Raw genomic sequence first — 15770 nt, forward strand, 5'->3', positions numbered from 1 at the left:
ATGCGTCTGCAAACCGCTGTGGATGCAGTCCGCTGCAAGACCTTCCCCATGTTTCTGAAGGGGAAGGCCCGGCTCTGGTTCCAGGGTCTGGCACCGGGGTCCATCCGGAGTTTCCCCGAGCTAGCCAGACAGTTCGCCACCCAGTTCGTCTCCACGAAGACTTACTCGAAAAACGTGACTCACCTGATGGCGATCAGGCAGAAGCCGGACGAGTCCCTGAGGAATTTCATGACCCTCTTCAACACGGAGAGCTTGCAGATCAGGGACAAGGATGAAAAAGTGGTCATGGCCGCCTTCATGAACGGGCTCAGGGTGGAGGAGCTCTTCTACAGGCTCGCCGAGAAGCCTCCAGGAGACCTGGAGGATCTCTTGACCAGGGCGCACGCGGCCGCTAATGCAGAGGAGGCTGCTCGCCTGAAGAGAGAGTCGGATCGGGAGCTCGGAGATCGGAGAGGACGGGGAAACCCCACCGAGAACAAGGACGGCCCGGCCAAGAAGAACGTTTTCGACCGGTTCTCAAAAGATAAAACCCCCGCTCAACCGCCGCTTCCGGAAAAAGGTTACACCCCCTAATTCGGCCCAGAGCCCAGATCCTGGCCGTTATGGAGGCGGAGGGCCTAGGAGAACGGCCACCTAAGATGGGGACACCCCAGAACAAGAGGAACCAGGACCGGTACTGTGTCTTCCACCGTGATGTTGGGCATGATACGGAGGGGTGCTGGGCCCTGCGAAAGGAGATCGAAGATCTGGTCCAGCGCGGCTTCCTGGGGCGAATCGTGCGGCAAGGTCGACCAGGCCAAGAGTCAGGACGCACCTACTGCGGAGACAGGGGCGAGGGCCAGCGTCACGACCGCCCTGAGCGGCGCGACGTTCCTCGGGGCAACTCACCCGACTTGGACACTCAGAACCTGACAGGGGTAATTAACACCATTGTTGGGGGCCCCACGGGGGGGGGACAGCCATGCAGCTCGGAAGAACAGGCGGCCTCCCCCCGAAGGGGATGATTCCCTAAAGCGCTTGCGCATGGATGAGGAGATCACCTTCGGACCAAGGGATGCGGTTCCCCTGGCGTCCGGGAACCACGAAGCCATCGTGATAGACGTCGTGACCAATAACTATCGGGTGAAGAAAGTGTACGTCGACCAGGGGAGCGCAGTGGACATCCTGTTTTACCGGGTGTTCAAGGAGCTCGGCTTGGAGGACGGACAGCTAACCCCGGTCCGGACACCCCTGGTGGGCTTTACCGGACCGCCCATCACTCCGGAGGGGATGATCACCCTGATGGTCACGGTAAGGCAGGTGCTCAAATGCCGGACCGTCCCCGTCAACTTCGTGGTGGTCAAACAACAATCCCCATACAACGTGTTCTTGGGACGGCTCGCCTTGAATGCCCTCTGAGCTATCCCCTCGTCTCTCCACCTCAGCGTCAAATTCCCCACCCTGGGAGGAATTATTGAGGTGCATAGAGATCCGCCAGAGCTTGCTACTTGGCCGTGCTCTGGGGACATGAGAAGGTGGTCGCCCAGACGACCAGCCTGGAGCCCTACATCCCGGGGGAGGAGGCCCGACCGTTGGGCACTCAGGACGAGATCGAGGAGTTCCCCTTGAGAGAGGACAGGCCTGACCAGATCCTCCGTATCGGTGCATCGTTACCTTCCGAGGAGAAGGAGGGCCTGAAGGCCCTGCTAAGGGAATACTCCCGGGTCTTCGCGTGGACGGTTGAGGACATGCCCGGGATTCCAACTGATCTGGTCGTCCACCACCTCAACGTGGATCCTCGCTTCAAGCCAGTGAAGCAGAAGAAGAGAAGTTTCGCCCCGGAGAGGAATGAGGTGATCAGGAAGGAGGTCGGCAAGCTGCTGGAATCCAAGATCATCTTGGAGGTATATTACCCGACCTGGTTAGCCAATCCCGTCCTGGTGAAGAAGGAGGACCAGTTTTGGAGGATGTGCGTGGACTTCATAGATCTTAACAAGGCCTGTCCAAAGGATTGCTTCCCCTTGCCAAGGATCGACAGGTTAGTAGATTCTACTGTGGGTTTTGACATTTTGTATTTCCTGGATGCCTTCAAGGGATACCACCAGATAGAGATGGCCGAGGAAGATCGGGAAAAGACTTCCTTCATCACCGAGGAAGGGACGTACTGCTACCGGACAATGCCGTTCGGATTGAAAAATGCTGGAGCTACCTACCAGCGCCTGGTCAACAAACTATTCCAGAATCAGATCGACAAGAGTATGGAGGTCTATGTGGACGATATGATCGTCAAGAGTCGAACTGACCGGCAGCTCGTTCCCGACTTGAGGGAAATCCTGAACATCCTTTGGGAAAGCTGGATGCGGCTGAACCCAAAGAAATGTACCTTCGAGGTCAGGTCAGGAAAGTTTCTGGGCTTCCTAGTCTCCCGAGAGGGGATCCGGGCCGGCCAAACTCCAGGCCATCATGGACATGGCCCCTCCGAGGAGCGTCAAGGAGGTCCAACGGCTCACAGGAAGGATGACCGCCCTGAATAGATTCCTCTCGCGCTCCGCGGTAAGGGGGTTACCCTTCTTTCGAATCCTGAAAGCACCAAAGGACTTTCAATGGACGGAGGAATGTCAGAAAACCTTCACCGACCTAAAATCATACCTGGCTGAGCTGCCTGCTCTGACTGCCCCGGAGCAGGGAGAAACTCTGTTCCTATACTTGTCTGCTTGCAACGAGGCCATTAGCGCGGTTTTGGTGCGAGAAGACAGGGGGGCTCAAAGACCAATATACTACGTTAGCCGTGCTTTACAAGGGCCGGAGATGCGGTACACGCCGGCGGAAAAATTGGTCCTCGCCTTGGTGCACGCCGTTCGGAAGCTCTGACCTTACTTCCAGGCCCACAGCATTACTGTCCTGACGGATCAACCCTTACGACAGATACTCACAAAACCTGAGGTCTCGGTCAAAATGACCAAATGGGCCGTCGAACTAGCTGAGCACGACATCGGCTATCAACCTCGCACCGCCATCAAAACTCAGGCCCTGGCAGACTTCCTCGCCGAGGGAGCCAGTTTGTCTGTGACCGAGCCGAGCTTTATAACCGAGGAGGCGCGGCCGAAAGAGCCGTGGGTACTATTTGTGGACGGGGCCTCGAGTAAGGAAGGGAGCGGAGCCGGCCTGCTGTTCACCTCGCCCACCGGGGAGGAGCTGACCTACGCCCTCAGGTTTGACTTCCCGACATCCAACAATGAGGCAAAGTACGAGACCCTGTTGACAGGATTGCGGATAGTCCACCAGATGGGCATAACCGTGATCAGGGTTCGGAGCGACTCTCAGCTCGTAGTCTACCAAGTCCGCGGGGAGTACGAGGCCAAGGAGAACGTCATGAGGAAGTATTTGACTAAGGTGCGGAAGGCGATAGCCCTGTTTGACACTTTTGAGATCGAGCGGGTGCCGAGGTCGCAGAACAAGCGGGCGGACGAACTGTCGAAACTGGCGTCCTCCTCGTTTGCCCACCTGAGCAAAGAAGTCTTGGTGGAGGTGGTCAAGCAAAAAAGCATTGACCAGATCCAGGTCTTGGCCATAGACAGCCCGACCACTTGGATGACTCCTCTCGTGGATTTCCTCAGTTCGGGTATCCTCTCCGAGGATAAAACCGAGGCTCGCCGACTCCAACTCAGAGCTGCTATGTATGCCTACGTTGGGGGGACCCTCTACAGGATGTCGTATTTGTCTCCCCGACTAAAGTGCGTAACTCCTGAGGATGGCGACTATGTCCTCCGAGAAGTTCACGAACGCCTGTGCGCGGCACATGTGGGGTCCCGAGTGTTGCCCAAGAATTGCCTGCTCCTAGGCTACTACTGGCTCTCGGTGTTTCGGGATGCCGCATCTCTTGTTCAGGAATGCCGAGCTTGCCAGGTGCACGCCCCGCTGCGCCACCAACCCACTCGGGAGATGGTCCCCATCCACAGTCCTTGGCCCTTTGCCCAGTGGAGAATAGACCTCCTGGGTCCCTTCCCCTGAGCTCCTGGAAGGTACGAACACCTCGTGGTGGCCATCGACTATTTCACAAAGTGGATGGAGGCCGAACCCCTAGCCACTATCTCCGGAAGGGCAATTCAGAAGTTCTTCTGGAAGAACATAGTCTGCCGCTGAAAATCCCGCATGTCTTGATATCCGACAGCAGGCGACAGTTTGCTGAAAATCCCTTCAGGAGCTGGTGCGTCGAGCTCGGGATTAGCCAACACTTCACCTCGGTCGGACATCCTCAGGCCAACGGTCAGGTAGAGAATGTTAATCGAACCATTCTGCAAGGGCTGAAGACTAGGTTGGAACTAGCCCAGTCTAGCTGGCTAGATGAACTCCCTAGCGTCCTCTGGGCTTACCGCACTACGCCAAGGACAGCCACTCATGAGACCCCGTTTTTCCTGACTTACGGGACGGAGGCGGTGGTACCCGCGGAGGTTGGCCTCCATTCGCCTCGGATGCAGAATTTCGTTGCGTCAGCCAACGAAGAAGAGTTGAGATGCAACCTGGACATGCTGGAGGCCAAGCGCGAGGAAGTGGCGATACGGATGGCTAATTACAAGAGGCAACTTGCCCGCTATCATAACGCAAAGGTGAGGAATACGCAGTACCAGCCGGGTGACCTCGTCCTAAGAAAGAACTCAGTCAGCCGAGCTCATAACTCCAACAAGCTTGATCCAAACTGGGAGGGGCCGTACAAGGTCTTGGAGGCAAGTCGGGTTGGGTACTGTAAGCTTGCGAAATTAGACGGAATAGAAGTACCCCGCACTTGGCACTTCTCGAATTTGCGGTTGTTCGTAGGATAGATTGGTCCAGGGTATCTTACTGTCTTCATACAAGTTCATCATTAAATAAATGTTCGCCTTTCAAGTTTTAAGTCCATTCTCATTATTAATGCCGTTTAAATCTTCACTTCTACACTAGCACACTCAGATAATACTAAGTGTCCTAGTAGGGGGTCCTGAGTAGGGATGAATGGTAGCGGACGGAAGGCCTTTCAAGTCTGAGAGATCGAAACTCGACCCAGGAGGTCGGCATGATTATCTTTAAAATTTTGAGACGCTCGACCCAGAAGGTCGGCATAATTATCTTTAAAATTTTGGAGACGCTCGACCCAGGAGGTCGGCGTTTAAAATTTTGACGCTCGACCCAGGAGGTCGGCGGCTAAGGGACAAATTAAAATAAAAAATCAACGGAAGGCCTTTAAAGTTTGAGAGTTGATGCTCGACCCAGCAGGTCGGCAGGACTGTCTTTAAAATTCTGCCGCTCCACCCAAGAGGTCGGCGCAGCTTAAAAAACCTTAGGGTCCGGTGCTCGACCCAAGAGGCCGGCACGCTGCTTCAGTAAATCAGGTATGATGTTCGACCCGGGAGGTCGGCGTAATTTGAAACCTAGAGGTTTGGTGTTCGGCCCAGGAGGTCGGCGCGTCGCTCCGGTTAATAGAATTAGATTGCTAAATCAGCCTGATAGTTTGATGGTTTGGCGTCCCTGACAACTTAGTTGTTGGCTTAAAGTGTGATGGATGCTCGACCCAAGAGGCCGCCACGCTGTCTTGGTGGATCTATTTGGTACTCGACCCGGGAGGTCGGTGTGCCTTTTCGGTTACTAGAGTTCGGCGTTAGCAAGGATTGAAGGTCAAAATCAGATAGTTTCATTCAAACCTCGTTTCATATATGCGTTCAGACCCTATCTATTACAAAGCCTACTGAGCTATAAAAGAAAAGGAGAACATAGCTATGCCTTCTTCTTGCTGGCGACCTGCTTGAGGCGGGAGCTGGCGGTACACCTTAAGCATGTTGAGAGGCGTATGGTGAAGGCTATTCAAAAAGATATCTATGGAGATCATGAACTGCGGGGCATGGCCACATCCTTATAAGAAGATGGAAAGGGTTTCTGGAGTGGCCGCTACCCTAAGCCACCGGCTCCTTCTCGGAAGCCCTGCCGGGAGCCTCATCCTCCTCCAGGGGGACCTCCGCCAGCTCAGCCCCCACATCGATCCTGCCCACCATGTCCTTCAGGGCATGCCTCTTGCAGTACCCATCGAAGAGCCAGTCCAGCTTCCCCTCGGCTGCAGGGTTGTAGTCCTTGAAGTCAGCCAAGTTGAAACCGGACGGGTTGAGACCCTTCACCTGGTCCAGGGCACGCCTGAAGCCGACCTGAAGGATGGGCTGGTTGAGGAGAGCGACGTCCGCGGCAAACTGTTCGGAGGAGATGAACTCCCGAACAGCCTTCTTGCGCTCCCGGCTGACGGTGCCGGAGAGCTCAATGGCGTGGTCCTCCCTCAGCTTCGCCACGCCCTTCTTCTCCTGGTCCAGCTCGGACCGGGTGGAGGCAAGCTGGACTTGGGCCGTTCCCAACTTCTTCTCGGCCTTGCCCAATTTGGCCTTAAGGGAGTCGGCCTCCTGAAGGGCCTGGGTAAGCCTCTGCTCCGTCTCCCGATTCTTCTTTTGCAGTTCTCCAAGTCGGGAGACAGCTCGGAGAAGCGGGTCACCAGGGCAGCGTCGGCGGCATTGGCCTGAGGAAAGGAAGGTAAAAATTAGCACATCCCTAAGGAGAGAACAGGGACCCAAGTGGCCTAAGTGGAAGAAGACTTACTTGGGCCTGGGCGGTGAAGTACATGTCCTGGAGCTCGGACGGACTCGCCAGGTCCAGCCACCTCCTGTCACCCGAGAGGACCGAGCCCGTGACCAACTCGCGAGCCACCTCGGGGAACTGGGCTCGGTCATTGATGGAGATCTCCCAGGATTGGCAGAAGCGGCGGGGGTCGTGCATAGAGGGGGCTTGGCCCGGCTTCACGGGGGCCACATGGCGGAAGTGCCACAAGCTCGGGAGAGGCGTCTCCCGGGCGTGCTTCTCCGCGGAGCCAACCCACAGGTGGACAGGGCCTCCCGACGTCAACAGGAGAGGGCGCTGTGCTGGGGCTGGCGTTGTGAGGACTCGTAAATTTCTTATATTTTTCTCAAAAATGCCTTTTTATTTAGAAATTATTCATTTATTATAGCCCTTCTACCCAATCGTTCCACAATGAGTGTAAATAAACCTAGAAAGTAGGGTTTCACTTTTGGTTTCAAGATTGGAGCAAAATTAGGGTTTTCGCGATTTTTCGCCGGATGAATTTTCGGTTCGGAGCAAGGATAAAATTTGGTGATTAAAAATGACTTTTAAGTGAGAAATAATATGTGATTAGGAGCAGTGATATAAGGTTAGTGAATAGGAAGTAAAAACCCTAGTACGTGTGTTTTTACGAAAAACGGCGCGAACCGACTGGTACCGCGCACTACCGATTGAATGCACCACTTGACCACCACTTTCTTACCACATGAGCTCATTAATACTTGAGCAAAATATCCCCTCAATTCCAGCTGGCTTTGACCGAAATTGGTGGCCAAAAATACAAGGAGAAGAAAGAGAAAATTTTGTGGTTGTGGTTGATCCAAGTGTTGGCAAAACTTGTGGCTTAGACTAATCCTAATCTTCTTGCCTTTTAATCACCATAGAGCAGCCTTTCTTCTTCATTTTTCCTTGAGCTTGGCCGAGACAAGAGAGAGAGAAAGGGGGAGCAGGAGAAAACAATTTTCTTCTTGATTTGCACCATCTAAGTGATGAATCAAAATTCTAAACCGATTAAAGAGTGAGTTGTGGGTTTGGGAAGCTAGGGGAACTAAAAATTTCCAAAGGAGGTGAAGTATCACTCTTTCAAACTTTGTTTTGAGGTATAAGATCTGATCATGGTTCTTGTTCTTTTAAATTTTGGTTTAAGATGTTATCTAGCTCATGTTTTGATTAGACTACAAGTTATACAAGTTGTTGTGATGATTTTGGATGATATATGCAAGTTAGGGTTTGATGATTTTCTGCCTAAACTTGTTGTATGGTAAGTATATGTTGTATATAAAATTATATAAGGGGTTTTGGTAGTGATTGGAACAAGGAAAGGAAGAAAGTTCAATTGAAAATCAAAAATTCCAGATTTCTGGAAAATTTCAGCTCTATTCTGTCCGGTTTTATTGCACCATGCTAGAGGCTGAATTAGGCTTGCCATAAAACATGAAAGTTGTAGATAATGGTATTTTATAGTTTCCTACAAAATTTCAGCTCAATCCGAGCAACGTATCCTGTGAAAAGACTGAAATACCATTGTTACCCTGTTTCTACCCGAACTTGATAATTGCTTCTGTAATTGGTTAATTTGGTTGGGAATACTTCTGATTTGGTTATTGATGCCTTCTTAAGAAATGTATCCTTGTATCTTAGCTTTCAAATGGCTTTAGAATCACTTGATTTGGACTTAGGGAGCCTGACTTATGATATTTGAGCCAGAATTCGGTTTGTAAACCTGTTTTGACGGTGCTGGTTCGGTATACTGATCTTTTGACCTAGTTGCACTACAAACTGGACTGAGTGACCTTCTTCAATCTTGTAGCCCCCTGTCTTAGCATCGAAATGGCATAAGTTTCACCTCAATCTGATAAGCGTAGTCTCGGATGTGCCCATTCCGTAAAATCCTATCAAATCTGTGTTTTTGTAAACTTCATTTCCGCATTTGTTATGAGTTGATTTATGTCCTTGTATTGTCTTGAGCCTATGGAACAGCTATTGAAATGCATTTGTGTTGTGTATAAACTTGGGCTTGAATGAGAAAAATAATGAAGCCAAAATAGCTGGAAAATTTGGTAAACACAAAGGGCGTGCTGCCCAAATTTTCGCTCAAGGACTAAGTTTCTATTTAAATTTGTATATTTTCGTTTGGCAAATACTATGACCGTTTTACCATTCCAAAACATGATACCTCTTCGATTTGAAACACAAAATGTTTACTTACTCCGTACCCAAAATATAGAAGTATGAGTTAGGGTTTTATCGGCCACAAGTGAACTACTTTCAAGTACGGTTTTAAGAGTCTTCCTTTTCCATATGATTTTCATCAAAACCCTTGTTATATAACCTCTACTTGAATATATAGTGACTTTTAGTCATACAAACGATTCTTTACGATTCCGAAAGAATATTTTCTTAGCCTATCTATTTGTCTTTTGATTTGTCGTTAGTCAAATGTTTTCCGTCGGAATTCAATAAGCCTTTTTAAGCTTGGTTTTGTGATTGATTTTGAAACCCTAGTTTTTTTTGTTCACGGGTCCAAATGTCCTCGTTTCACTTGAAAGTCTTTTGTACGTTCTACTCAATAATTGTCGAGTTTCTTTGATTGCACCTAATTGTTGTGCTACATGATCTGTAATATTCTTTCTCGTTTAATTTAGATTTTCTCGGTGACTGAGGATAATATCCGGAAGGATATTTTACCAGTTGTTTTGCGTACATAGGTGAGTGTTCCTTGTTTGTTATATTTCCTTGACTTATTGGCTTGTTATTATTGATTGATAATGTGTTAAGTGCTTTCAATGATTGTTAAAACGAGTTTTCTAGGCGAGTGTGTACTTTATCGCATAGTTGCCTACAAAATTTCAGCTCAATCGGAGCAACGTAGCCTGTGAAAAGACTGAAATACCCCTGCTGCCCTGTTTCTACCCGAACTTGATAATTGCTTCTGTAATTGGTTAATTTGGTTGGGAATACTTCTGATTTGGTTATTGACGCCTTCTTAAGAAATGTAGCCTTGTATCTTAGCTTTCAAATGGCTTTGGAATCACTTGATTTGGACTTAGGGAGCCTGACTTATGATATTTGAGCCAGAATGCGGTTTGTAAACCTGTTTTGACGGTGCTGGTTTGGTATACTGATCTTTTGACCTAGTTGCACTGCAAACTGGACTGAGTGACCTTCTTCAATCTTGTAGCCCCCTGTCTTAGCATCGAAATGGTATAAGTTTCACCTCAATCTGATAAGCGTAGCCTCGGATGTGCCCATTCCGTAAAAACCCTATCAAATCTGTGTTTTTGTAAACTTCATTTCCGCATTTGTTATGAGTTGATTTATGTCCTTGTATTGTCTTGAGCCTATGGAACAGCTATTGAAATGCATTTGTGTTGTGTATAAACTTGGGCTTGAATGAGAAAAATAATGAAGCCAAAATGGCTGGAAAATTTGGTAAACACAAAGGGCGTGCTGCCCAAATTTTCGCTCAAGGACTAAGTTTCTATTTAAATTTGTATATTTTCGTTTGGCAAATACTATGACCGTTTTACCATTCCAAAACATGATACCTCTTCGATTTGAAACGCAAAATGTTTACTTACTCCGTACCCAAAATATAGAAGTATGAGTTAGGGTTTTATCGGCCACAAGTGAACTACTTTCAAGTACGGTTTTAAGAGTCTTCCTTTTCCATATGATTTTCATCAAAACCCTTGTTATATAACCTCTACTTGAATATATAGTGACTTTTAGTCATACAAACGATTCTTTACGATTCCGAAAGAATATTTTCTTAGCCTATCTATTTGTCTTTTGATTTGTCGTTAGTCAAATGTTTTCCGTCGGAATTCAATAAGCCTTTTTAAGCTTGGTTTTGCGATTGATTTTGAAACCCTAGTTATTTTTGTTCACGGGTCCAAATGTCCTCGTTTCACTTGAAAGTCTTTTGTACGTTCTACTCAATAATTGTCGAGTTTCTTTGATTGCACCTAATTGTTGTGCTAGATGATCTGTAATATTCTTTCTCGTTTAATTTAGATTTTCTCGGTGACTGAGGATAATATCCGGAAGGATATTTTACCAGTTGTTTTGCGTACATAGGTGAGTGTTCCTTGTTTGTTATATTTCCTTGACTTATTGGCTTGTTATTATTGATTGATAATGTGTTAAGTGCTTTCAATGATTGTTAAAACGAGTTTTCTAGGCGAGTGTGTACTTTATCGCATAGTTGCCTACAAAATTTCAGCTCAATCGGAGCAACGTAGCCTGTGAAAAGACTGAAATACCCCTGCTGCCCTGTTTCTACCCGAACTTGATAATTGCTTCTGTAATTGGTTAATTTGGTTGGGAATACTTCTGATTTGGTTATTGACGCCTTCTTAAGAAATGTAGCCTTGTATCTTAGCTTTCAAATGGCTTTGGAATCACTTGATTTGGACTTAGGGAGCCTGACTTATGATATTTGAGCCAGAATGCGGTTTGTAAACCTGTTTTGACGGTGCTGGTTTGGTATACTGATCTTTTGACCTAGTTGCACTGCAAACTGGACTGAGTGACCTTCTTCAATCTTGTAGCCCCCTGTCTTAGCATCAAAATGGCATAAGTTTCACCTCAATCTGATAAGCGTAGCCTCGGATGTGCCCATTCCGTAAAACCCTATCAAATCTGTGTTTTTGTAAACTTCATTTCCGCATTTGTTATGAGTTGATTTATGTCCTTGTATTGTCTTGAGCCTATGGAACAGCTATTGAAATGCATTTGTGTTGTGTATAAACTTGGGCTTGAATGAGAAAAATAATGAAGCCAAAATGGCTGGAAAATTTGGTAAACACAAAGGGCGTGCTGCCCAAATTTTCGCTCAAGGACTAAGTTTCTATTTAAATTTGTATATTTTCGTTTGGCAAATACTATGACCGTTTTACCATTCCAAAACATGATACCTCTTCGATTTGAAACGCAAAATGTTTACTTACTCCGTACCCAAAATATAGAAGTATGAGTTAGGGTTTTATCGGCCACAAGTGAACTACTTTCAAGTACGGTTTTAAGAGTCTTCCTTTTCCATATGATTTTCATCAAAACCCTTGTTATATAACCTCTACTTGAATATATAGTGACTTTTAGTCATACAAACGATTCTTTACGATTCCGAAAGAATATTTTCTTAGCCTATCTATTTGTCTTTTGATTTGTCGTTAGTCAAATGTTTTCCGTCGGAATTCTATAAGCCTTTTTAAGCTTGGTTTTGCGATTGATTTTGAAACCCTAGTTATTTTTGTTCACGGGTCCAAATGTCCTCGTTTCACTTGAAAGTCTTTTGTACGTTCTACTCAATAATTGTCGAGTTTCTTTGATTGCACCTAATTGTTGTGCTAGATGATCTGTAATATTCTTTCTCGTTTAATTTAGATTTTCTCGGTGACTGAGGATAATATCCGGAAGGATATTTTACCAGTTGTTTTGCGTACATAGGTGAGTGTTCCTTGTTTGTTATATTTCCTTGACTTATTGGCTTGTTATAATTGATTGATAATGTGTTAAGTGCTTTCAATGATTGTTAAAATGAGTTTTCTAGGCGAGTGTGTACTTTATCGCATAGTTGCCTACAAAATTTCAACTCAATCGGAGCAACGTAGCCTGTGAAAAGACTGAAATACCCCTGCTGCCCTGTTTCTACCCGAACTTGATAATTGCTTCTGTAATTGGTTAATTTGGTTGGGAATACTTCTGATTTGGTTATTGACGCCTTCTTAAGAAATGTAGCCTTGTATCTTAGCTTTCAAATGGCTTTGGAATCACTTGATTTGGACTTAGGGAGCCTGACTTATGATATTTGAGCCAGAATGCGATTTGTAAACCTGTTTTGACTGTGTTGGTTTGGTATACTGATCTTTTGACCTAGTTGCACTGCAAACTGGACTGAGTGACCTTCTTCAATCTTGTAGCCCCCTGTCTTAGCATCAAAATGGCATAAGTTTCACCTCAATCTGATAAGCGTAGCCTCGGATGTGCCCATTCCGTAAAACCCTATCAAATCTGTGTTTTTGTAAACTTCATTTCCGCATTTGTTATGAGTTGATTTATGTCCTTGTATTGTCTTGAGCCTATGGAACAGCTATTGAAATGCATTTGTGTTGTGTATAAACTTGGGCTTGAATGAGAAAAATAATGAAGCCAAAATGGCTGGAAAATTTGGTAAACACAAAGGGCGTGCTGCCCAAATTTTCGCTCAAGGACTAAGTTTCTATTTAAATTTGTATATTTTCGTTTGGCAAATACTATGACCGTTTTACCATTCCAAAACATGATACCTCTTCGATTTGAAACGTAAAATGTTTACTTACTCCGTACCCAAAATATAGAAGTATGAGTTAGGGTTTTATCGGCCACAAGTGAACTACTTTCAAGTACGGTTTTAAGAGTCTTCCTTTTCCATATGATTTTCATCAAAACCCTTGTTATATAACCTCTACTTGAATATATAGTGACTTTTAGTCATACAAACGATTCTTTACGATTCCGAAAGAATATTTTCTTAGCCTATCTATTTGTCTTTTGATTTGTCGTTAGTCAAATGTTTTCCGTTGAAATTCTATAAGCCTTTTTAAGCTTGGTTTTGCGATTGATTTTGAAACCCTAGTTATTTTTGTTCACGGGTCCAAATGTCCTCGTTTCACTTGAAAGTCTTTTGTACGTTCTACTCAATAATTGTCGAGTTTCTTTGATTGCACCTAATTGTTGTGCTAGATGATCTGTAATATTCTTTCTCGTTTAATTTAGATTTTCTCGGTGACTGAGGATAATATCCGGAAGGATATTTTACCAGTTGTTTTGCGTACATAGGTGAGTGTTCCTTGTTTGTTATATTTCCTTGACTTATTGGCTTGTTATTATTGATTGATAATGTGTTAAGTGCTTTCAATGATTGTTAAAACGAGTTTTCTAGGCGAGTGTGTACTTTATCGCATAGTTGCCTACAAAATTTCAGCTCAATCGGAGCAACGTAGCCTGTGAAAAGACTGAAATACCCCTGCTGCCCTGTTTCTACCCGAACTTGATAATTGCTTCTGTAATTGGTTAATTTGGTTGGGAATACTTCTGATTTGGTTATTGACGCCTTCTTAAGAAATGTAGCCTTGTATCTTAGCTTTCAAATGGCTTTGGAATCACTTGATTTGGACTTAGGGAGCCTGACTTATGATATTTGAGCCAGAATGCGATTTGTAAACCTGTTTTGACTGTGTTGGTTTGGTATACTGATCTTTTGACCTAGTTGCACTGCAAACTGGACTGAGTGACCTTCTTCAATCTTGTAGCCCCCTGTCTTAGCATCAAAATGGTATAAGTTTCACCTCAATCTGATAAGCGTAGCCTCGGATGTGCCCATTCCGCAAAACCCTATCAAATATGTGTTTTTGTAAACTTCATTTCCGCATTTGTTATGAGTTGATTTATGTCCTTGTATTGTCTTGAGCCTATGGAACAGCTATTGAAATGCATTTGTGTTGTGTATAAACTTGGGCTTGAATGAGAAAAATAATGAAGCCAAAATGGCTGGAAAATTTGGTAAACACAAAGGGCGTGCTGCCCAAATTTTCGCTCAAGGACTAAGTTTCTATTTAAATTTGTATATTTTCGTTTGGCAAATACTATGACCGTTTTACCATTCCAAAACATGATACCTCTTCGATTTGAAACGCAAAATGTTTACTTACTCCGTACCCAAAATATAGAAGTATGAGTTAGGGTTTTATCGGCCACAAGTGAACTACTTTCAAGTACGGTTTTAAGAGTCTTCCTTTTCCATATGATTTTCATCAAAACCCTTGTTATATAACCTCTACTTGAATATATAGTGACTTTTAGTCATACAAACGATTCTTTACGATTCCGAAAGAATATTTTCTTAGCCTATCTATTTGTCTTTTGATTTGTCGTTAGTCAAATGTTTTCCGTCGGAATTCAATAAGCCTTTTTAAGCTTGGTTTTGCGATTGATTTTGAAACCCTAGTTATTTTTGTTCACGGGTCCAAATGTCCTCGTTTCACTTGAAAGTCTTTTGTACGTTCTACTCAATAATTGTCGAGTTTCTTTGATTGCACCTAATTGTTGTGCTAGATGATCTGTAATATTCTTTCTCGTTTAATTTAGATTTTCTCGGTGACTGAGAATAATATCCGGAAGGATATTTTACCAGTTGTTTTGCGTACATAGGTGAGTGTTCCTTGTTTGTTATATTTCCTTGACTTATTGGCTTGTTATTATTGATTGATAATGTGTTAAGTGCTTTCAATGATTGTTAAAACGAGTTTTCTAGGCGAGTGTGTACTTTATCGCATAGTTGCCTACAAAATTTCAACTCAATCGGAGCAACGTAGCCTGTGAAAAGACTGAAATACCCCTGCTGCCCTGTTTCTACCCGAACTTGATAATTGCTTCTGTAATTGGTTAATTTGGTTGGGAATACTTCTGATTTGGTTATTGACGCCTTCTTAAGAAATGTAGCCTTGTATCCTAGCTTTCAAATGGATTTGGAATCACTTGATTCGGACTTAAGGAGCCTGACTTATGATATTTGAGCCAGAATGCGATTTGTAAACCTGTTTTGACTGTGTTGGTTTGGTATACTGATCTTTTGACCTAGTTGCACTGCAAACTGGACTGAGTGACCTTCTTAAATCTTGTAGCCCCCTGTCTTAGCATCAAAATGGTATAAGTTTCACCTCAATCTGATAAGCGTAGCCTCGGATGTGCCCATTCCGCAAAACCCTATCAAATATGTGTTTTTGTAAACTTCATTTCCGCATTTGTTATGAGTTGATTTATGTCCTTGTATTGTCTTGAGCCTATGGAACAACTATTGAAATGCATTTGTGTTGTGTATAAACTTGGGCTTGAATGAGAAAAATAATGAAGCCAAAATGGCTGGAAAATTTGGTAAACACAAAGGGCGTGCTGCCCAAATTTTCGCTCAAGGACTAAGTTTCTATTTAAATTTGTATATTTTCGTTTGGCAAATACTATGACCGTTTTACCATTCCAAAACATGATACCTCTTCGATTTGAAACGTAAAATGTTTACTTACTCCGTACCCAAAATATAGAAGTATGAGTTAGGGTTTTATCGGCCACAAGTGAACTACTTTCAAGTACGGTTTTAAGAGTCTTCCTTTTCCATATGATTT

The 15770-nt window shown here is 45.0% G+C and overlaps 2 protein-coding genes across 2 annotated transcripts; both read left to right on the top strand.

Moving 5' to 3' along the window:
* LOC113750428 lies at positions 1-573 on the top strand. Its single transcript, XM_027294401.1, has one exon. It carries the CDS (start codon positions 1-3, stop codon positions 571-573), a length of 573 nt encoding a protein of 190 aa, XP_027150202.1.
* A 2361-nt stretch (positions 574-2934) lies between these two features.
* LOC113750429 lies at positions 2935-4799 on the top strand. The gene is made up of 2 exons (XM_027294403.1): positions 2935-3885; positions 4002-4799. Exons 1-2 carry the CDS (start codon positions 2935-2937, stop codon positions 4797-4799), a joined length of 1749 nt encoding a protein of 582 aa, XP_027150204.1.
* The last annotated feature ends 10971 nt before the right edge of the window (positions 4800-15770 follow it).

This window comes from Coffea eugenioides, chromosome 10 (genome assembly GCF_003713205.1).
Source record: "Coffea eugenioides isolate CCC68of chromosome 10, Ceug_1.0, whole genome shotgun sequence".
In the NCBI taxonomy this organism is placed as follows: Eukaryota; Viridiplantae; Streptophyta; class Magnoliopsida; order Gentianales; family Rubiaceae; genus Coffea; species Coffea eugenioides.

Coding starts and splice junctions, on each gene's coding strand:
- LOC113750429 (XM_027294403.1), top strand. CDS start 2,935: ATGACCAAATGGGCCGTCGAACTAGCTGAGCACGACATCGGCTATCAA. Junction 3,886..4,001: donor AGGAATGCCGAGCTTGCCAG/GTGCACGCCCCG, acceptor AGCTCCTGGAAG/GTACGAACACCTCGTGGTGG.
- LOC113750428 (XM_027294401.1), top strand. CDS start 1: ATGCGTCTGCAAACCGCTGTGGATGCAGTCCGCTGCAAGACCTTCCCC.